The sequence below is a fragment of the Hordeum vulgare genome, chromosome 7H, assembly GCF_904849725.1.
Source record: "Hordeum vulgare subsp. vulgare chromosome 7H, MorexV3_pseudomolecules_assembly, whole genome shotgun sequence".
In the NCBI taxonomy this organism is placed as follows: domain Eukaryota; kingdom Viridiplantae; phylum Streptophyta; class Magnoliopsida; order Poales; family Poaceae; genus Hordeum; species Hordeum vulgare.
This window is the reverse complement of record NC_058524.1, coordinates 242,015,652-242,037,745: the sequence shown is the minus strand read 5'-3', so window position 1 is coordinate 242,037,745 and position 22,094 is coordinate 242,015,652. Positions and strand designations below refer to the sequence as shown.

At 44.3% G+C, this 22,094-nt stretch overlaps 3 protein-coding genes and 1 long non-coding RNA gene across 4 annotated transcripts; 1 reads left to right on the top strand and 3 right to left on the bottom strand.

Moving 5' to 3' along the window:
* Positions 1-3,984: 3,984 nt before the first annotated feature.
* Positions 3,985-4,571, top strand: LOC123411978. The gene is made up of 2 exons (XR_006613374.1): positions 3,985-4,120; positions 4,261-4,571. It is a non-coding gene; the product is annotated as an uncharacterized LOC123411978 (long non-coding RNA).
* A 108-nt stretch (positions 4,572-4,679) lies between these two features.
* Positions 4,680-7,206, bottom strand: LOC123411976. Its single transcript, XM_045104936.1, has one exon. The coding sequence runs from the start codon at positions 5,530-5,532 to the stop codon at positions 4,825-4,827; it is 708 nt and encodes a 235-aa protein (XP_044960871.1). The 5' UTR covers positions 5,533-7,206; the 3' UTR covers positions 4,680-4,824.
* Positions 7,207-8,939: 1,733 nt separating this feature from the next.
* Positions 8,940-11,259, bottom strand: LOC123411977. The gene has a single exon (XM_045104938.1). The coding sequence runs from the start codon at positions 9,786-9,788 to the stop codon at positions 9,081-9,083; it is 708 nt and encodes a 235-aa protein (XP_044960873.1). The 5' UTR covers positions 9,789-11,259; the 3' UTR covers positions 8,940-9,080.
* Positions 11,260-13,690: 2,431 nt separating this feature from the next.
* LOC123411975 lies at positions 13,691-14,910 on the bottom strand. The gene has a single exon (XM_045104935.1). It carries the CDS (start codon positions 14,541-14,543, stop codon positions 13,836-13,838), a length of 708 nt encoding a protein of 235 aa, XP_044960870.1. The 5' UTR covers positions 14,544-14,910; the 3' UTR covers positions 13,691-13,835.
* Positions 14,911-22,094: the final 7,184 nt, after the last annotated feature.

Genomic DNA, 22,094 nt, shown 5'->3' with positions numbered 1-22,094 from the left:
TAAGCATGCCGTTTCAGCTCTTCAAACGACGGTAAAGTATGAGATATTATGATAATCTTAGCTTGCAGCAAAGCATCAAATATTTTATCACACTTAGCAATGTGAAAGGTGAACTTCATCTCTTCATCATGATTCTTATGAACTGGTTTCAGATCATTGTGAGTAAATGGTTTGGCCTTAGACGGCCAAACAAATTTGGTAGCATAAATATCACCCTCATCATCCGAGCGATCACTATCATATTCAACCATACTCATCTTTGGACGATTAGTTTTATATCTATTCACTTCTTTAAAATCCTTACTTCGGCTTTCCTGAGCCAAAGCTCTTTGCAAGACTTGGTTGATACTTAAAAATTCATAGCCTTCTAGCTTTTTCTTTTATGTGAGTTTTCAAACCATTAAGCACAATACCAAGTCTCTTTTGGTTATCACCAAACTACAACACCGGTTTTTTGTATCTCTAAATCTCTTGACGTAATCGGAGACCGATTCATCATGCTTGTGCTTAACCAATGTAAGATGTGATAACTTAAGTTCATTGTCGACGCTATAAAAATGATCATGAAATTTCTGTTCTAGCTGCGACCACACACGGATAGAACCATGTGCTAAAGAAGAAAACCATGAAAATGCAGTACCAGTTAAGGACAAAGGAAACAAACGCACTTTCAATTCATTTAGTGAACCTGCTTCATCTAACCGGGCTAAGTATTGACTAACATGCTCCCATGTGGTTTTTGTGCCCTCTCATTAAACTTAACAAAATCTGGAATTTTATATCCTAGAGGGCACTGTATTGCATCGAAGTGCTCGAGATACGTTTTTTGATAAATCTGATCCTATGTAATTCAACACCAAAGTTTTCCCGAAGCATCTTAGTCATATCCTCTTTGAAATTAGCTAGAGCATCGTCTATAGTGGATGATGAAGTTTTCTGCAATGGCGTAGGAGGAGTAGGATTACTAGCGGCAGGTAGGAACTATGGCATATATGCTGAACCATAGTTAGGCGGCGGTCTAGCAGTGTTTGCATCTACAGGTAAGGTTTGGTTCGGCGTTGCCACCGAACTTGGCATGCTCATGATAGGATTAATGGGTGAGTCACAATCTGATTTGTTTGAGCAGGATAATAATTCATCAGCATGGTAGGTGCCAATGCAATAGGTAAATACAGATTAGGGTTTTCTGCACCAATCAGCACACCAATATTACAAGTAGATGTTTGAGGCATATTTTTCTGAGCATTAGTGTTTTCCAAAAAAGATTGATAGACCAGATTGTTACCATCAGCAATACGACTCTCAATCTCAGCCCATTGCTCAGGAGAAAAGGTAGTACTCACAGGGGGTTTAACCTGCTCGGCTTGCAGAGGAGGGAACTTGATTTCTCCAATTGGAGTGATATTGCCTTGGCGATCCTTCTTGAAATTTGCAAGGAACTCCTACAACTCCTTCTCTTCGCGCGCCTTCTTGTACTCCTCCTAAGATTGACGATGATCGGTTGATAGTTCATCAAGCTAGGGCTTAATGATGTTATCGGCATCTACCTCAAATGGGTTGGGAAGATCAGACATGATGATTGATCATGACGATTGATCTCTATTCCCTAGCGGAGTCGCCAAAAAGTGTGTTGACACACGAACACGTCACGTGTACCCTCGACGCCGGGGGTGATGCACCGCAGCTCATGTCGAAGGAGATCCGACCGAAAACACGATACGTAAGACAGTCGACGGATGCATTTGCAAACCCGAAACCCCACACACTCGGGAGGGACCCCGTCAGGGAGTGCGGCGGCTATGGGCTACCCTAGGTCGATTTACTCGCCCATAGGGCCTCGGGATTCGCAACTCTCAAACTCGAAGAACAGCAAAGAACGAGAGAGAAAACGATGGAGAGATAAAACATAGATGAAAAAGTAGTATATTGATGTTTCGATTGTGTGTTGTTCAATCGGCCGTCGCCTCCAGCATATATAAGAGGTGGTTGGACTTCCCATACAAGCAAAAGACTCATCTAGGCTTTCCTTACAAGAAAATACACCAAATCACGCCCTAGAGGGTCGAATCACCTCGCGCGACCCATCAAACAGCTGTCTGGTCTCTCGCGCGACCTCGCACCATCCATCAGACGGTTGTCTGATCCCTCGGGCCACATTGCGTCATCCATCAGACACTTGTGTGATCCCTCGCGCCATATTTCGCCTCGTGGTAGGGTCGCACTCCGATGGCTTTAACTTTTGCATATGATCCTGGATCGACATGATTTTTATATAAAAATCGATCGTTTCGACGAGACGAAGAAAATTCCTATTGAACATTTTTTCATATGAGGCTGTCTTGTGGGCTTAATAGGACGAACAGTACTCTGAATATGAAAGCTCAGCATTTCGAACACAGTTTCGGCCTTTGAGATGAGATCGGATAGCGATGGCCCAAACTTCAAAACTGTTCACGTCAACACCACAATTCTTTTTTCATGTCGAGCACTTATTCATTTGAATCCATCTTAATAAGATTTTCTTCCGTGTCAAAATCTGGTGTCAACATCGAGGGCCCATCGGGCACTAGCGATGGTTGGCTTCCGTGCGAGGCACGCAGCCAATCCCTATCGTTTGCCCTCTTCTCGTCAAGTGGGTACTTATCCCTTTGATCCCAATCCTATATAAAAAGAGGAGAAACAATCATTATATGACGTCACTACACAGCGGCGCCACACCTGTGTCTTCGGGTGCGGCGGCCATTACCTCCTCTGTAAATCGCGTTTTAAACCACATTTTCATCATGTAAAAAAAACAATGCTCCAAATCTTGCATGAAGAACATGGGCTTGCACTACATGCATCCGGATCCAAGGAGAAATACGACAGGCTGAGCATACATCCAAGGATTACTAATAACAATGTCGTTGCATTTAAAAAAGATTTATCTTCCAAACCGTTATCTCAATTAATGATCCGCTTTCATCATTGACTTTATCGCGACGAGATCTTCGAAACTAGATCCCATGTCGACATGTTTCGATAACTTTTATTTTTCATCGGTACTTACCAGATTACTATCACTTACTTGTCGTATTATTTGTCACATAGTTCTCGTATTAAATCAACTTGGTTATGAGGTTTATGAATGTCGATATACCACACTAAAAAACTTGATTCATTGTACTTGAGCTGTTTCATGCATTTACTTGCTTATTGTTAGTGCTTTAATACTCATTTTTTAGCTCCATATAACACTGTAATATTTAAAAAGTATAAAATTATTGTTCCGGTAACTATGTATAATTTTTGTGACAACTGGACATCCGTAAGATGACAACTATGATGACATAAATGTGGCAACTAGGAACGATGAAAAAAAATCAACAAAACATGTTAACATAGGATCTTATGTTGAAGGTCTCGTCGAGTCGAACCTAACGGTGAAGATGAATCTCCAATCAAATCATTAATCTGTGAGATAAATCTTTTTCAAAATATAAAAATACATTTAATACGATGATGTAAGCATGAGGTAGAAGATTCTTACATGCACATAGGTTGTGCAAGTCGCCGCATGAGAGAGGTGCGGTGCGGCGCTTCTCCTTAGATTTTCGAGATACCATCATTAATAAAATTGTTTTCTCTCTATTACTTCCTCCGTTCCTAAATATAAGACCTTTTAGAGATTACACTATAAACTACATACGGATGTACATAGACATATTTTAGTATAGATCCACTCATTTTGTTCCGTATGTAGTCTTTTAGTGGAGTCTCTAAAAAAAAAGTCTTACATTTTGAAATGGAGGGAGTATTTTTTTGTGTTCTTCTACTTTGTCTGTCTATGCTGCTCCGCTCCCCAACCTCACAGGAACAAGGGGACGATGGTGGGTCAGTGGGTGCATGTCCATCCCCGCCTCAGCATGCCGGCGCATCAACGGGAGCTCACGGCCCCCGCCCCCCCCCCCCCCCCCCCCCCCCGGCCCCGCCCCCCAGGCCCGGGGCGGCGCGCGGCCGGCGCCGGTGGGGAACGCCTGCCACTCGAGTCCAGAAGAAAAAACAGCGCCGGCGTATCGGCACCGACCTCCATTGTCCCCCACCAAGCTTATGTCAGGATGGCACAAGAACTCGAACCGCGGTATGCATCTAGTTAGCTCTTAGTTCTCTGTCTGCTGCCATTGCCTTGTGACCTAGATGGGCTGTACCGCCTGAGCTGACGAGTGATTTATATGAGCCAATGCAAAGTTATTGAATCATCAAAATTCTGCATCATATCAGGTTTCCCCAAAACCCCTCGTTCAGTCTGAAATTCATGTGCTCTGCATGTAATTTCTCACTCACTGAACTTATTTGGTTGGTGTCAGTAATCAAGGTAATTTGCAGCCCCGCCAAAATGCAATATCATGTACTCCCTCTGTATCTAAATAATTGTAGTTTGAGTTCTCCCCGCAAACAAAAGCAAAGCAATAGCAGGCCAGGTTGAGTGGCCGTGAAGAAAATATGGCAAACATGTATCCATCTGCAAGCTTGCCTTATAGTTTGGACCTGGCATGTAAGCGAAAGATGCTAAAACAAAATCATTAGATTAAGCAGAGGTGTGAGGCAACGTGGCCACATTAATATACAAGGTACAAACAAGCAGGTAGTTAGGGACCAGCGCGGAATTTCAGAAGCAAGCAAAGGTTGAATTCACGGTATGAGTTCGATCAAAACTTTTGTTTCCTTTCTGTATGAAGTATTCTGTACATTTCTACATATATACACTCACTGGGAAAGATCAGCAATCCTTTAAAACGTGGAAGCCAATCGCACGGTGCAAGAGTAGCAGACGTTGAAGAGTATCTATGAGCTAAGAATGTTTAGGAGAGTAACTCTGCTCTGGATCAATCTCCGGAACAGAATTCCCCCTCCAGACTCAAGATCTCCAACACTGCACTCTAGGACCTGCAACTGCTCCTCCTTGCAAACAACCGAGTTCTTCTTCTGGAATGCCTTGGAGACAAGAGACCATTTTGGCACTGTGATTTGCTTGGACAAGAGGTGTACTGTTGACTCGAGGAGAGAGGTGGTGATCTCCCTAGCCTCACTCAACAGCCTGACCATCCTGCAGTCCTCCTTGTCGGATGTAACCTTCTTCGCTGCCTTCTTGAAATGTTTCTTCGCCTTCTTCATCAGGCGGGTGTAACACTGGACCTTGACTTGAACAACGGTGTCATCTCCTTTTCTGGTTGCCACTTGCAGATCCTGGATAATGGCCTTCAACTCGGTGAAGTCCTCATGCATGGCGTTGCAGAGATCTAGTAGCTCAAGGGAGCACTCGGTTTCACCTTCCAACATCTTCCTTTGCTGGGAAGAGCAAATTTGGTTGCTAGGAAGGCACATGATCTCTTCAATGCTGCTGTAGATGTCTCCAAGCCTCCTCAAACCATCAGAGATTGTCTCGATGGTCATGGAGGTTGAAGAGATGCTTGCCTCTAGGCTGTGCAGCTCCTCTTCAACCTTGGTGTGAGGCCTAGAAGGCAAACTAACTGATCTAAGATGGCAAGCCATATCTGTTGCTAAGACTCTTTCCTATGTGTTGAGTACTTGAGGTTTGAAGATATGAGAATGAGAGAGCACCTTTCGGTTTGATGTGTTTAGCCTTCTTCTGAGGCCTACTTATACAGAGGAACTGTATGATACATCGCCATTCGAATGGTAGACACAAGGAATCATGCCAACTCATCTTCACAGTTTTGTATACAAGTTTGTGAGATCTGGTGCGACATTTGGTATCTTTGCCCATGTGTAGTTCAAATTCTTCAGTGCAGCAGCTATTCTTCCAATGAGATATCACGTTGTCAATGTTCCATTAATTGGCGACAAGAATCAGCCGGACGGTTTGCTCTGTTGGTGGATGTTGACATAGTTCCGTGTTAATTTTTTTAATTGTAGTTGCATACGTGTTATGTAGTGCCCAACTCATGTTACCTACATGGTCAACTTGGAGTGTTGGAGCTGGGTTGCTGTAGCTATGCATAGAAAGATCCACTGCACAAGGATCCTTTGCTTGTTTCTGAGTAACACACATGGCATCTGAATAACATGGCCATCTTGCAGTGACATATTTCAAAACTCGGTTTGAACAGTTTGCTATTAGCTTGTATGACGGCCAGTAATGATGAGTATTTCTGAGTAATTGTATTTTCTGGACCAGTCTTAGTTCAATGCTCCAAATTCTTTTTTCTTTTCTTGAAGTAGCTGTCCAAGCTATTAGCAGCATAAACATTAAACATATCCTCTAAAAGGTGAGTGCCAATCACAGTGAACCATAGGCAATGTATCATCCATGTACAAGCTTAGAGCATTCGGAAAAGAAACTCTGCTCTGGATCAATCTCAAGAAAGTCCAAGCACTGCCCTCAAGAACAACGAAACTCCAGTTTCCATAATTGCTCCTTGTTGGATGGAAGTCTTTTCTTGTGGAACTTGTTGGAGACAAGATACCACTTGTTATAACTCGACATCGCAATTTGCTTCAGTGGCTGTCTGTGTGGATGACTGAAGCATTGAAGCAACGACCTCTCTTGCTCCAGCCAGTCAGCTGAAGGAGATTTCTTCTTGATCTTCTTCCACTGTTTTTTTGCCATCTTGGTCAGCGGGATGAAGAACTGTATCTTGGCCTGAATAGGTGCATCATCTCCTTTTCTGGCAGCCAATGCAATTTCCTGAGTGCTTGTCTTGAGCTTAGAAAAGCTCTCTAGTATGGCATTGCAGATGTCGATAAGTGCAACAGAGTGCTCGAGCTTGAGCTCCACAGCTTACCTTTGTTGCTCTGGCAAAGGATAATTTGACTGCATATGACCTCCTCGATGCTATTGTACTCACGTACACACCTCCTGAAACCATCGGACACTGTTTCAATGGTAGCAGAAGGTGAAGAGAGGTTTGTCTTGAGAGAAAAGAAGTTCTGCTGGGTAGCAATGGCTGGAAATGTATCTGGAAACGGAAGAGAGATTCAGAGAAAAGAAATTTTGCTGCAATGGTGCTTAACTCCTATGGTTTGCCTCTCTATATAAGCACAAGCCATGCAATGGCTGGCATTGTAGACAGCAAGAATCTCGACGCTGATGGGGTGCTGCGCCGCTGCCACCCATCTCCATGACAAGCTGATTTTTCTTTTGTATGTCTGATCAGTGTAAGTAGCATCTCCAACTATTCGTCTCTGGTTGAGCGTATGAGCACTTTGTCATGTCTACTATATGCGCAGCAAACTCATCTGCACGAGCAACCACTTTGATGCCAGATCCAGATCGAAGTCATGAGATTGGTGAGCTAGTGGAGAGAAAGAGTTAGCTGTTGCCCATTAGTGGTGAAGGAACAGTTGACTTCACCTTTGAGCTCCAACGCAACACGATGTGTTTGTCTGGTGAGCATTGCTGGCATGTTACCACTAGGGCTATTAACTACCTCATATGATCCTTTGCAACCTAAGGGTGCATTAGGTGCTCCTAACTAGGCCTAACACGTTCTCATGTCTTAAGCTACTGACAGCAAGGAAAGGCGCGGCATTTTACTCAATTATTGCTTGTTCTTGTCATACATGCATGCTCAAATAGTTTGTTAATTGAGAAACCTAATCAAGTAGTTTCCCATCCACGTATATTCTGGTTGATCAGCAAATTGTGCTGGTTGTTATGTAGTGCTAACTCGCATGCTATTTCTAGGAGAGCAACATCCTTTGTATTACATCCTGTTGAGGTCTTGATGAGCATATCATGCAATTAGCATGACCATCTCATTAACTCGCACCAAAGTGTTGCAGGTATAAACTTGAAGAAATAAATACAGATTACTTCCGTAACAGTTATTAGCGAAAATATTCTGAGTGAATTAGCCAGATCACAATTAAAAATAACATGATCAATCACATCGTAGTTAGTTATATGATTTTATCAGCAATGCAAGCTTTATCTCTGAACTGAATAACAATGTAGATATATACCAAAATATTAACTGAGCATACCATGGCCAGCATTTGCAACTAAGGAAATCTGGCTAGTTGATTTATGTGCTAAGTACAGCCATTAATCATGTTGGTTTCGGCCTGGTATGTCCCATGCATGACCAGTGAGAACTCGAACCGCGGTATGCATCTAATTAGCTCTTAGTTCTCTGTCTGCTGCCATTGCCTTGTGACCTAGATGGGCTGTACCGCCTGAGCTGACGAGTGATTATATGAGCCAATGCAAAGTTATTCAGTCGTCAAAATTCGCATCTTATCAGGTTATCCCAAATCCCCTCGTTCAGTCTGAAATTCATTATGCCTGACATTATCCACCACGGCCAAACCGGCTTCATCAGAGGCCGAGGGATTGCTGAAAACTTCCTGCAAGCTGCCGATATCGTTCAATCTTGCCACAAAAGGAGAATCCCGGCCATGTGCTCTGCATGTAATTTCTCACTCACTGAACTTATTTGGTTGGTGTCAGTAATCAAGGTAGTTTGCAGCCCCACCAAAATGCACTATCCTGTACTCCCTAAAATAATTTAGGTACAGAGGGAGTATGTGCTCAAATGATATGGATGCTAGTACTGAGTATCATTAAAAGTACACGAGGATTCGAGAAAAATTTCAATTTGTTTTGCAACCACCACAGCCTTGCCAACAAACAAATTGAAGTTGTTATCTCTTTCACTGTGATTGTATTTTTAATACTGGATGCAAACAAAAACAAAGCAATAGCAGGCCAGGTTGTGTGGCCATGAAGAAAATATGGCCAACATGGTATCCATCTGCAAGCTTGCCTTATAGTTTGGACCTGGCATGTAAGCGAAAGATGCTAAAACAAAATCATGACATTAAGCAGAGGTGTGAGGCAACGTGGCCACATTAATATACAAGGTACAAACAAGCAGGTAGTTATGAAATATGAACCAGCGCGAAATCTCAGAAGCATGCAAGGAGTTGAGTATGAGTTCGATCAAAACTTTTGTTTCCTTTCTGTATGGAGTATTCTGTACATTTCTACATATATACACACGCTGGAAAAGATCAGCAATCCTTTAAAAGGTGGAAGCCAATTGCACGGTGCTAGAGTAGCAAATGTTGAAAAGTATCTATGAGCTAAGAATGTTTAGGAGAGTAACTCTGCTCTGGACCAATCTCCGGAACAGAATTCCTGCTCCAGCCTCAAGATCTCCAACACTGCACTCTAGGACCTGCAACTGCTCCTCCTTGCAAACAACCGAGTTCTTCTTCTGGAATGCCTTGGAGACAAGAGACCATTTTGGCACTGTGATTTGCTTGGACAAGAGGTGTACTGTTGACTCGAGGAGAGAGGTGGTGATCTCCCTAGCCTCACTCAACAGCCTGACCATCCTGCAGTCCTCCTTGTCGGATGTAACCTTCTTCGCTGCCTTCTTGAAATGTTTCTTCGCCTTCTTCATCAGGCGGGTGTAACACTGGACCTTGACTTGAACAACGGTGTCATCTCCTTTTCTGGTTGCCACTTGCAGATCCTGGATAATGGCCTTCAACTCGGTGAAGTCCTCATGCATGGCGTTGCAGAGATCTAGTAGCTCAAGGGAGCACTCGGTTTCACCTTCCAACATCTTCCTTTGCTGGGAAGAGCAAATTTGGTTGCTAGGAAGGCACATGATCTCTTCAATGCTGCTGTAGATGTCTCCAAGCCTCCTCAAACCATCAGAGATTGTCTCGATGGTCATGGAGGTTGAAGAGATGCTTGCCTCTAGGCTGTGCAGCTCCTCTTCAACCTTGGTGTGAGGCCTAGAAGGCAAACTAACTGATCTAAGATGGCAAGCCATATCTGTTGCTAAGACTCTTTCCTATGTGTTGAGTACTTGAGGTTTGAAGATATGAGAATGAGAGAGCACCTTTCGGTTTGATGTGTTTAGCCTTCTTCTGAGGCCTACTTATACAGAGGAACTGTATGATACATCGCCATTCGAATGGTAGACACAAGGAATCATGCCAACTCATCTCCACAGTTTTGTATACAAGTTTGTGAGATCTGGTGCGACATTTGGTATCTTTACCCATATGTCCAATGAGATATCACATTGTCATGTTCCATTAATTGGCGACAAGAATCAACCGTATGGTTTGCTCTATTGGTGGATCTTGACATAATTGCATGTTAAAAATATTTTTATTTTAGTTGCATACGTGTTTTGTAGTGCCCAACTCATGTTACCTGCATGGTCAACTTGGAGTGTTGGAGCTGGCTTGCTTTAGCTATGGATAGCAAGATCCACTGCACAAGGATCCTTTGCTTGTTGCTGAGAACACATGGCATCTGAATAACATGGCCATCCTGTAGTGACGCATTTCAAAACTCGGTATGAACTGTATGCTATTAGCTTGTATGACGGCCATTAATGATGAGCCGTTCTGAGTAATTGTATTTTCTGGATCTGTCTGAGTTAAATGCTCCAAAGTTGTTTTTCCTTGAAGATGCTGTCCAAGGTATCAGCAGAATATACATTTAACAGATCCTCTAAGGCGGGTGCCAATCACAGTGAACCATTGGGAATGTATCATCCATTTACAAGCTTAGAGTATTCAGAAAAGAAATTCTGCTCTGGATCAATCTCCTCAACAAAGTCTAAGCACTACCCTCAAGAGCAATGAAACTCCAGTTTCAGTAACTGCTCCTTGTTGCATACTTGCATGGAATTCTTTTCTTCTCGAAATTGTTGGAGACAAGATACCACATGTTATAACTCGGCATCGCGATTTGCTTAAGTGGCAGCCGTGTGGATGACTGAAGCATTGAAGCAAACGACCTCTCTTACTCCAGCCAGTCAGCTGAAGGAGATTTCTTCTTGATCTTCTTCCACTGTTTTTTTGCAATCTTGGTCAGGGGGGTGAAGGACTGTATCTTGGCCTGAATAGGTGCATCATCTCCTTTTCTGGGAGCCAATGCAATTTCCTGAGTGCTTGTCTCGAGCTTAGAAAAGCTCTCTAGTATAGCATTGCAGATGTTGATAAGTGCAAGAGAGTGCGCGAGCTCGAGCTCCACAGCTTACCGTTGTTGCTCTGGCAAAGGACAATTTGGTTGCATATGACCTCCTCGATGCTATTGTACACACGTAAACACGTCCTGAAGCTATTGGACATTGTTGGCAGAAGGTGAACAGAGGTTCGCCTTGAGAGAAAAGAAGTTTTGCTGGCTAGCCATGGCTGGAATCGGGGATGGTGTGGTGTGCTTTCTATGTGTGGAAACGGAAGAGAGATTCAGAATAAAGGAATTTTGCTGCACTGGTGCTTAACCGGTATGGTTTGCCTCTCTATATAAGCACAAGCCTTGTAGACAACAAGGATCTCGTCGCTGATGGGGTGCTGTGCTGCTGCCACACATCTCCACAACAAGCTGATTTTTCTTTTGTATATCTGATCAGTGTAAGTAACATCTCTAACTATTCGCCTTTGGTTGAGCTTATGAGCACCGTGTCATGTTTCCACTATGGGCAGCAAACTCATCTGCACGAGCGTGCAGTTTGATGTCAGATCCAGATCCAGGTCATGAGATTGGTGGTGGAGGAGCAGTTGACTTCACCTTTGGGCTCCAACACAACACGCTGTGTTTGTCTCGTGAGCATCGCTGGTATGTTTCCACTAGTGCTGTTAACTACCACATGTGATCCTTTGCATCGTCAGGGTGCATTAGGTGCTCCTAACTAGGCCTAACATGTTCTCATGTCTATGATGTCTTAAGCTACTGACAGCAAGGAAAGGCGCGGCAGTTTACTCGATTATTGCTTGTTCTCGTCATACATGCATGCTCAAATAGTTATTTGATTAGGAATTGATAGAGGCGAAGTTGTCCCTGTCTTTCGATGAGATTGTGGGAATCGTTTTGGTGGAGTAGACTTTGACGATCCGACTACGAACGTGTGAGGACGTCGCGCCTTAGCAATCGCTAAGCCAACTCCGAGAGGTTATTGACCACGTCGGAGCACGATCAACCTGACCACGAAGGTTTGTTTCCTGCACGCAAACGAAGAACAAACAAGAAACCGAGATGTAATCAAGATATTGCGAATATAAGAGGAAAGCTTTATTGATGAAGGTGGATTCTGTGACGCCTTTGTCTGTGACGCCTTTGTGTGGTCGTAGAACACAAACGAAGAAACGCGAAGTTGCAGCTATGGCGAACTTGTAATCTAAACAAAACCCAAGTCTAAACGGTGCCCGAAGGGCTGTATATATGAGGGAATAGAGAGGCAATTTCGTGACCCTTGAAGGAGGGGTCCGAAAACAGCCCTAAACTCAGTTTCCCCACACATACGGACTCTAACAATAGCCTATATTATGGTATTTCAAAATTACATGGGCCTGGCCCAAAAATAAGGTGGCGCAACACCTATAATAGCCTATGGACGAAATTTATAAAGTGGTGTCTTGAATATTTCGTCCAAAGCCTTCATGATCTCCTTATGGTGGCTTTAGAGTGCGAAAATCATTAGTGGAAGCTCCATTGTTCTCTCCCGCGCGTGCACCTTCTTCTTCATGCTTGGTCCCGCTCCAACGGATATCCTTCTTGTCCATGCTAGGTCCTTCATTCATGAGCACAACAAAAGTATCTAACTTAGGTAGCATCATATGTTCATGAACATTAGAAGTATTCCCAAGAAACGAAAGTACCTGGTAATTCAATTGGCGTGCACGAGCTCTAGTAATTGGTCCAGTATGTATACCAGCTGGGGTTGTAGGTGTAACAATGGTGTTGATGTCCTCATCAGGAATGCTAATCAAGTAGTTTTGCATCCGTGTGTATTCTGGTTGATCAGCAAATATTAGTTCTTAAGTAATGATCAAATAGTTCTTTCATTGGGAATGCTAATGCAGTTCTTAACAGTCAATAAGAAAACTAGTCTGAGTGAATTATATTTCCGTGAAAGAACTTAAACTGAATTCCTGATTGAGACGTTTAGACGTCCTGTTTTTGTTTGAGGTGGCGTTCTACTGCTTTGGTGATATGTTGGACATTCAGTTGATCTTTTCTGTGTTTGATATGTTGGACACTCGTAGAGAGATCAAGTCCCCACGAGTGTTCATATAGTGAGATTGGGAGGTGACCCTTTGATCAGTAGAAAAACTGAAATTGATCTCTCTACAAGCTAAGATTGTTCAGAAGAGAGACCCTGTTATGAATGAATCTCCTGAAGAGAAGCTGAAGTCTACTCTCAAGATCAATGATGTGCAACCCCTGCAATTGCCCCTCACGCAAATCTGTTCTTCTGGAACGCCTTGATTACAAGAGGCTACCTACTAGAAAGTTTTAGTATTGTAATCTGCTTCGAAAAGAGATGCAACGTCGACTCGAGCATCACGACGGCAATGTCTCTCGCTTCAGTTGTCATCTTGATGGCGCTGCGTCTCTCTATGTCAGAGTCAGCCTGTCTGCTGATCCTTTTGCACAGCCTCTGAGCCTTTCTGGTCAAGCGGGGGTAAGACTGAACCTTGGTGTGGACTGCCAAGCCATCCACTCTCTTGAGCAAACAAAGATAAATCAGGATGCTATCCACTTGCAAGCTTGCCTTGTAGTTTGGACCTGGCATCTAAGCAAAAGATGCTGAACCAAAATCATGAGATTAAGCAGGTGTGAGGCAACATGGCCACATTAATATACACGGTACAAACAAGCAGGTAGTTAGGGACCAGCGCGGAATTTCAGAAGCAAGCAAAGGTTGAATTCACGGTATGAGTTCGATCAAAACTTTTGTTTCCTTTCTGTATGGACTATTCTGTACATTTCTACATATATACACACACTGGGAAAGATCAGCAATCCTTTAAAAGGTGGAAGCCAATCGCACGGAGCAAGAGTAGCAAACGTTGAAGAGTATCTATGAGCTAAGAATGTTTAGGAGAGTAACTCTGCTCTGGATCAATCTCCGGAACAGAACTCCCGCTCCAGACTCAAGATCTCCAACACTGCACTCTAGGACCTGCAACTGCTCCTCCTTGCAAACAACCGAGTTCTTCTTCTGGAATGCCTTGGAGACGAGAGACCATTTTGGCACTGCGATTTGCTTGGACAAGAGGTGTACTGTTGACTCTAGGAGAGAGATGGTGATCTCCCTAGCCTCGCTCAACAGCCTGACCATCCTGCAGTCCTCCTTGTCGGATGTAACCTTCTTTGCTGCCTTCTTGAAATGTTTCTTTGCTTTCTTCAACAGGCGGGTGTAAGACTGGACCTTGACTTGAACAATGGTGTCATCTCCTTTTCTGGTTGCCACTTGCAGATCTTGGATAATGGCCTTCAACTCGGTGAAGTCCTCATGCATGGCATTGCAGAGATCTAGTAGCTCAAGGGAGCACTCGGTTTCACCTTCCAACATCTTCCTTTGCTGGGAAGAGCAAATTTGGTTGCTAGGAAGGCACATGATCTCTTCAATGGTGCTGTAGATATCTCCAAGCCTCCTCAAACCATCAGAGATTGTCTCGATGGTGATGGAGGGTGAAGAGATGCTTGCCTCTAGGCTGTGCAGCTCCTCTTCAACCTTGGTGTGAGGCCTAGAAGGTAAACTAACTGATCTAAGATGGCAAGCCATATCTGTTGCTAAGACTCTTTCCTCTGTGTTGAGTACTTGAGGTTTGAAGATATGAGAATGAGAGAGCACCTTTCGGTTTGATGTGTTTAGCCTTCTTCTGAGGCCTATTTATACAGAAGAACTGTATGATACAGCCCCATTCGAATGGTAGACACAAGGAATCATGCCAACTCATCTCCACAGTTTTGTATACCAAGTTTGTGAGATCTGGTGCAACATTTGGTATCTTTGCCCATGTGTAGTTCGAATTCTTTAGTGCAGCAGCTATTCTTCCAATGAGATATCACATTGTCAATGTTCCATTGATTGGCGACAAGAATCAGCCGGATGGTTTGCTCTATTGGTGGATCTTAACATAATTGTGTGTTAAAAATATTTTTATTGTAGTTGCATACGTGTTATGTAGTGCCCAACTCATGTTACCTGCATGGTCAACTTGGAGTGTTGGAGCTGGCTTGATTTAGCTATGGATAGCAAGATCCACTGCACAAGGATCCTTTGCTTGTTGCTGAGTAACACACATGGCATCTGAATAACATGGCCATCTTGTAGTGACATATTTCAAAACTCGGTTTGAACAGTTTGCTAATAGCTTGTATGACGGCCAGTAATGATGAGCATTTCTGAGTAATTGTATTTTCTGGATCAGTCTGAGTTAAATGCTCCAAAATTCTCTCTTTCTTGAAGACGCTGTCCAAGCTATTAGCAGCATAAACATAAACAGATCCTCTAAAAGGTGGGTGCCGATCACAGTGAACCATAGGCAATGTATCATCCATGTACAAGCTTAGAGCATTCGGAAAAGAAACTCTGATCTGGATCAATCTCCTTAAGAATGTCTAAGCACTGCCCTCAAGGACAACGAAACTCCAGTTTCAGCAATTGTTCCTTGTTGCACGGAAGACTTTTCTTGTGGGATTTGTTGGAGACAAGATACCACTTGTTATAACTCGGCATCGCAATTTGCTTCACTGGCTGCCGTGTGGATGACTGAACCATTGAAGCCAATGACCTCTCTTGCTCCAGCTAACTGTTTGACCACCCTGCAATCCTCCTTGTCAGCTGAAGGAGATTTCTTGTTGACCTTCTTCGACTGTTTTATTTTGCCATCTTGGTCCGGGGGAGGAAGGACTGTATCTTGGCCTGAATAGGTGCATCATCTCCTTTTCTGGGAGCCAATGCAATTTGCTGAGTGCTTGTCTTGAGCTTAGAAAAGCTCCCCTGGTAGCTCGAGCTCCACAGCTTACCTTTGTTGCTCTGGCAAAGGATAATTTGGCTGCATATGACCTCCTCGATGCTATTGTACACACATACACACCTCCTGAAGCCATTGGACATTGTTTCAATGGTAGCAGAAGGTGAAGAGAGGTTTGGCTTGAGAGAAAAGTTTTGCTGGGTAGCCATGGCTGGAAATGTATCTGGAAACGGAAGAGAGTTCAGAGAAAAGAAATTTTGCTGCAATGGTGCTTAACCCCTATGGTTTGCCTCTCTATATAAGCACAAGCCATGCAATGGCTGGCATTGTAGACAGCAAGAATCTCGTCGCTGATGGGGTGCTGCGCGGCTGCCACCCATCTCCACGACAAGCTGATTTTTCTTTTGTATGTCTGATCAGTGTAAGTAGCATCTCCAACTATTCGTCTCTGGTTGAGCTTATGAGCACCTTGTCATGTCTACTATATGGGCAGCAAACTCATCTGCACGAGCATCCACTTTGATGCCAAATCCAGATCGAAGTCATGAGATTGGTGAGCTAGTGGAGAGAAAGAGCTAGCTGTTGCCGATTAGTGGTGAAGGAACAGTTGACTTCACCTTTGAGCTCCAACGCAACACGATGTGTTTGTCTGGTGAGGATCGCTAGCATGTTTCCACTAGGGCTATTAACCACCTCATGTGATCCTTTGCAACCTAAGGGTGCATTAGGTGCTCCTAACTAGGCCTAACACGTTCTCATGTCTTAAGTTACTGACAGCAAGGCGTGTAGATGACCAAAGCATTGAAGCAACGACCTCTCTTGCTCCAGCTAACAGTTTGACCACCCTGCAATCCTCCTTGTCAGCTGAAGGAGATTTCTTGTTGATCTTATTCCACAGTTTTGGCCTCCTCCTGGTCAGACGGATGAAGGACTGTATCTTGGCCCCGAGAGCCAATTTAATTTCCTGACTGCTTGTCTTGAGCATAGAAAAGCTCTCTGGGATGGCATTGCAGATGTCGATCAGTGCAAGAGGGTGCTCGAGCTCGAGCTTCACAGCTTACCTTTGTTGCTCCGGCAAAGGTTTTGGCTGCATATGATCTCCTCGATGCTATTGTACACACGTAGATGATCTGGCGGTTTGCTTTATTTATAAGGCGGGGCCAAAGCCTTTTTCGGTACACATCGTAGTCACGTAAACACCTCCTGAAGGCATTTTTTCAGTGGTAGCAGAAGGTGAAGAGATGTTCGCCTTCAGAGAAAAGAAGTTTTACTGTCTAGCCATTGCTGGACTGGGGGTTGGTGTGGTGTTCTTTCTATGTACCTGGAAATGGAAGTGAGATTCAGAGAAAAGAAATCTTGCTGCAATGGTGCTTAACCCGTATGGCTTGCCTCTCTATATAAGCACAGGCCATGCAATGGCTGGCCTTGTAGACAGTGAGAATCTCGTCGCTGCCACCCACTTCCACAACATGCTGATATTTCTTTTGTATGTCTGATCAGCATCTCGCCTTTGCTTGAATTTATGATCACCGTGTCATGTCTCCACTATGGGCAGCAAACTCATCTGCATGAGCGTACAGTTTGATGTCATGTCCAGATCCAGATCGTGAGATCGGTGGTGGAGGAGCAGTTGACTTCACCTTTGGGTTCCAACACAACACGCTATGTTTGTCTGGTGAACTTCGCTGGTATGTTTCCACTAGTGCTAGTATTAACGTTCACATGTGATCCTTTACATCCTAGGGGTGCATTGGATACCCCTACCTAGGCCTATCACGTTCTCATGTCCCAAGTCATTGGCAGCAAGGAAAAGCGTGGCAGTTTACTCAATTATTGCTTGTCCTCCTCATACGTGCATGCTCAAATAGTTATTTGATCAGGAATGTTAATCAAGTAGTTTTGCATCCGTGCGTATTCTGTCAAAAAAATGTTCTTAAGTAGTTCTCAAATAGTCTGAGTGAATTAGATTTTCCCTGAAAGAAGAACTTAAACTGAATTCTTTATTTAAACGTTCAGACATCCTGTTTTTGTTCGAGGTGACATTCTACTGCTGTGGTGATTGTGAAAACCGTAGGCCAAGCGTATACATACCGCAGGGACGCGTCCGTGTTATATGGGGCACCAACGCCAGGATTTACAAGAGGTTACAAGAGTTAGTTAGGCTTAGGATTGATCTCCAAGGAAACTAGTTTAACTGGGATCTTATCTCTAAGCCTAACGTGTTACACAAGCAATACGGTATACATCACCGCAATAATACAATGTTTAACACTCCCCCTCAATCACAACTATCCAAGTTGAGATTGCGTCGAAATGCCTCTAACTGTCTAAGAGTAAGTGGTTTGATAAAACCATCAGCAACTTGATCACCTGTGGGTATAAACCTGATATTCAACAGCTTGTCTGCAACACGCTCTCGAACAAAATGATAGTCAATCTCAATATGCTTAGTCCTGGCATGAAAAATTGGATTAGCAACTAAATATGTAGCACCAAGATTATCACACCAAAGGGAAGCTGCCTTTGGATGTCGTATCCCAAGTTCATTCAACATGTTCTGAACCCAAATAATTTCAGCAGTGGCATTGGCTAGGGCCTTATACTCTGCTTCGGTGCTTGATCTAGATATCGTGGGCTGTTTTCCAGCACTCCATGATACTAGATTTCCTTCAAGAAATACTGTAAAGCCTCCTGTAGACCTTCTGTCATCTGGACATCCTGCCCAATCTGCATCTGAAAAAGCACTTACAAGCATTGAATCTAACTTGCTAATCTTGAGTCCATGACTCCTTGTCCCTTGCAAATACCTAAGTATCCTCTTTACTGATGTCCAATGTGTAGTAGTAGGAGCATGCAAGAACTGACATACCTTATTTACTGAATAAGAAATATCTGGTCTAGTTAATGTCAAATATTGCAACGCTCCTACAATACTCCTATATCTGGTGGAGTCTTCTGCTCCAAGTACTTCCCCATCATGGACAGATAATTTCTCAGATGTAGATAAGGGTGTAGAAGAGGGTTTGCATCCTTTCATACCTATTCTCTGGAGTATTTCTTGCACATATTTTCCTTGCGACAACATGATCCCACTGGGTACCTTTTTAACTTCAATACCAAGGAAGAAGTGAAGGTTACCTAGATCTTTAAGAGCAAAATCTTTTCTCAAATCCTTAAGAAGAGCTTCAACTGCTTGGGGTGATGAGCTAGTGACAACTATATCATCAACATAGATAAGCATAAAAATAGTTACTCCATGCTTATGATAAAAGATGAGTGACGTATCCCCCTTGGATGGAACAAACCCTAGAGATTGTAATTTGAAGGACAAACGAGAATACCAGGCTCTAGGTGCTTGTTTCAGTCCATACAAAGCTTTATCAAGTTTGCAAACATAACGTGGTGAGTGGGGATGCTCATACCCTGGAGGTTGCCTCATAAATACTTCCTCTTCCAGAACGCCATGCAAGAACGCATTCTTCACATCTAGCTGTCGCATGCACCAATTACGAGACACATCCACTGAGAGAATTAACCTGATAGTGGCAGCCTTGACAACATGACTAAAAGTGTTCTCATAATCCAATCCATAGCGCTGCTTAAAACCCTTAGCAACCTGACGTGCCTTATACCTATCAATAGTGCCATCATATTTTATTTTAACTTTATAGACCCACTTACAGTCAATAATATTTCTGCCTGCGGCAGGAGGAACATGACGCCACGTCTTATTCTTGATGAGGGTAGCATATTCCTCGTCCATGGCAGCTTTCCACCGAGTGTCACCAAGAGCTTCAACAAGGTTTTGTGGTTCACCTATGAAACAGAACGAGCCCCAGCGTACACAACCATCAGTATATACTTTGGGTTTGATAATACCTCCTTGTCCACGTGTGTGAGCCCGAGCAGGCGGAGGAGAAGCAGGACGATCAAGCTGTTGTTGGAGACGAGGCACTGTAGCAGAAACAGGAGATGCATCGGACGAGTCCTGTAGCGGACGTCGATCACCGCGACCTGCATGGCCGTCGACTGCGTGCACACCTGACGGCCCACCAGCCGTGTCGGTTTGTGCGGTAGGCAGCAACCGATCCAGAGGAGCGCATGCAGAGGGTGCCGAAGTGCTGGCCCGCATCGCAGGAGGTGACACGAGAGGCGAGGCGGGAACCACCGAGCCACGCGCCGCAGGGGCTGGCCCGAAAGATGACACGGGAACCGTCGAGTCGCACGCCGCGTTCGACCGACCAGGCACCTCGGGTGACGTCCCCCGACCATGCCTGGACCCGCCTGGCCCCGTCGAAGATACGCTGGCAGCGTCTGCGCCATGAGTTGCTGCCCCCGAGACTAGAGCGGAGCCTGGCGCGATCTGACCCGGATCTGGAGCTGACTCCGAGGCGGGATCTTCTGTGGAAGCACCTGAATCTGCCGCTGACATAAAATCATGCACTATTGCGCTATTTTCTGCAAAAATTTCCCGCACACTAGCAGCTGATGGATCATCAGGGTTAGTGTTATGAGACATTGTCATACGGTCATCAGCAGTATCTACCCCCCTAGCAAGGAATTGTGGGGATGGGAGAAGGTGGGATGGTAGTAAGACAAGCTCTTTGCGAAGTTGTGCATCAGCATTAGGGTGAAGTGTAGCAAATGGAAAGACTTGCTCATCAAACACTACGTCACGGGAGATGTAGACACGACCAGAAGCAATGTCAAGACACTTATACCCTTTATGCATAGTGCTATACCCTAGGAAGACACATTGTTTAGAGCGAAACTCAAGCTTGTGTTTGTTGAAGGGGCGTAAGTTGGGCCAAACATCACACCCAAAAATACGTAGGAAGGTGTAGTTGGGTTTGGTGTGAAAGAGACGCTCAAGAGGGGATTGGTTGTTGATGACTCTACTAGGAGTACGATTAATGAGGTAGACGGCGGTAAGAAACGCTTCATCCCAAAATTTTAGTGGCATAAAAGCATGAGCAAGGAGGGATAACCCAACTTCTACAATGTGTCGGTGTTTCCTTTCAGCAGAACCGTTCTGTTGGTGAGCATGGGGGCAGGAGACATGGTGAGTGATGCCAATACGCTCAAAAAATACATTGAGTTTTTTATATTCACCACTCCAATCTATTTGCATGGCAAGAATTTTCCGATCAAAGAGACGCTCAACGTGTTGTTGGAAAAGATGAAACTTGGCAAACACATCAGATTTATGCTTGAGTAAATAAATCCAACTAAACTTGCCGAAATCATCAATAAAGCTAACATAGTATTTTTGCTTGCCTACAGAAAGGGGTCCAGGCCCCCACACATCGGAAAAAACGAGCTCTAAAGGAGCTTTAGGCTCACTAGTGGAACGAGAATAAGGGAGTTGATGGCTCTTGGCCATTTGACATGAATCACAAACTAACAAGTGATCCTTTTTATTGGACACAGGAAGACAAAAATCTCTAAGAATTTTCTGAACAATCGGTAAAGCCGGATGACCTAGACGCTTATGCCATCTTGAAGTGGAGGGTTTGGTCACACCAAGTGCTTGTCGGTGAGGAGGATCATGGCGACCAGAGACTGGAAACAGGCGATTTTTTACTCTTGCTTTGAAGAATTGTTCTCCGAGTGTCCCGATCCTTAACAAAAACAATTTCAGGGTAAACTTCAAGGAAGGCATTGTTATCATTGATAAGTTTGTAAGCAGAGAGGAGACTTTTGTCAGCTTGAGGAGCATGGAGAATATTGTTTAGATCTAGAGAACCATGGGGAGTAGATAAATGGAGTGACCAATATGAGCAATGTTCATACCTTGACCACGTGCAGTGTGGATTTGATCCGTTCTAGTGTAGCGATCTCGAACAGCTAATTTCTCGAGCTCACTGGTGACATGGTCTGTCGTGCCGGTGTCAAGATACCAGTTGGTATCCACTCCATAGGACTGAGCAGCGTTGGCAGATCTGTTTCCACCTCCACCTCCACTGCCAGCTGGGTTTCGCACATTGTTGTTGTAGCTGTGATCGTAACACTTTTTGCAGCGCCACGCACCATGCCCGCTTTCTTTGCAAATCTGGCAGTTCTCCCGATTGTTGTTGCAGTCACCGCGATCACCACCACGGTCACCACGCCCGCCACCAGAGCCACCACCATTGCTTGAGTTGTCGAAGAAGCGGCCACCCGTGTTGTTGTTGTTGTTGTAGCCACGGGGACCGCCGTTCCCGTTCCCGTTCCCAGAGCGACCGTAGCCACCCCGGCCACCTCCCTTGGCAGCCATATTGGCAGTGTAGGAGGCGACCTGAGTAGTGGTCCGACCCTCTGCTGCAAGGAGGAGAGAGTACGGTTCTCCAAGACTGATCGATTGATCGGTGATGGTG

What these genes read in the sequence shown, in the direction of transcription:
- LOC123411976 (XM_045104936.1), bottom strand. Translation starts at nt 5,532, where the DNA reads ATGGCTTGCCATCTTAGATCAGTTAGTTTGCCTTCTAGGCCTCACACC.
- LOC123411977 (XM_045104938.1), bottom strand. Translation starts at nt 9,788, where the DNA reads ATGGCTTGCCATCTTAGATCAGTTAGTTTGCCTTCTAGGCCTCACACC.
- LOC123411975 (XM_045104935.1), bottom strand. Translation starts at nt 14,543, where the DNA reads ATGGCTTGCCATCTTAGATCAGTTAGTTTACCTTCTAGGCCTCACACC.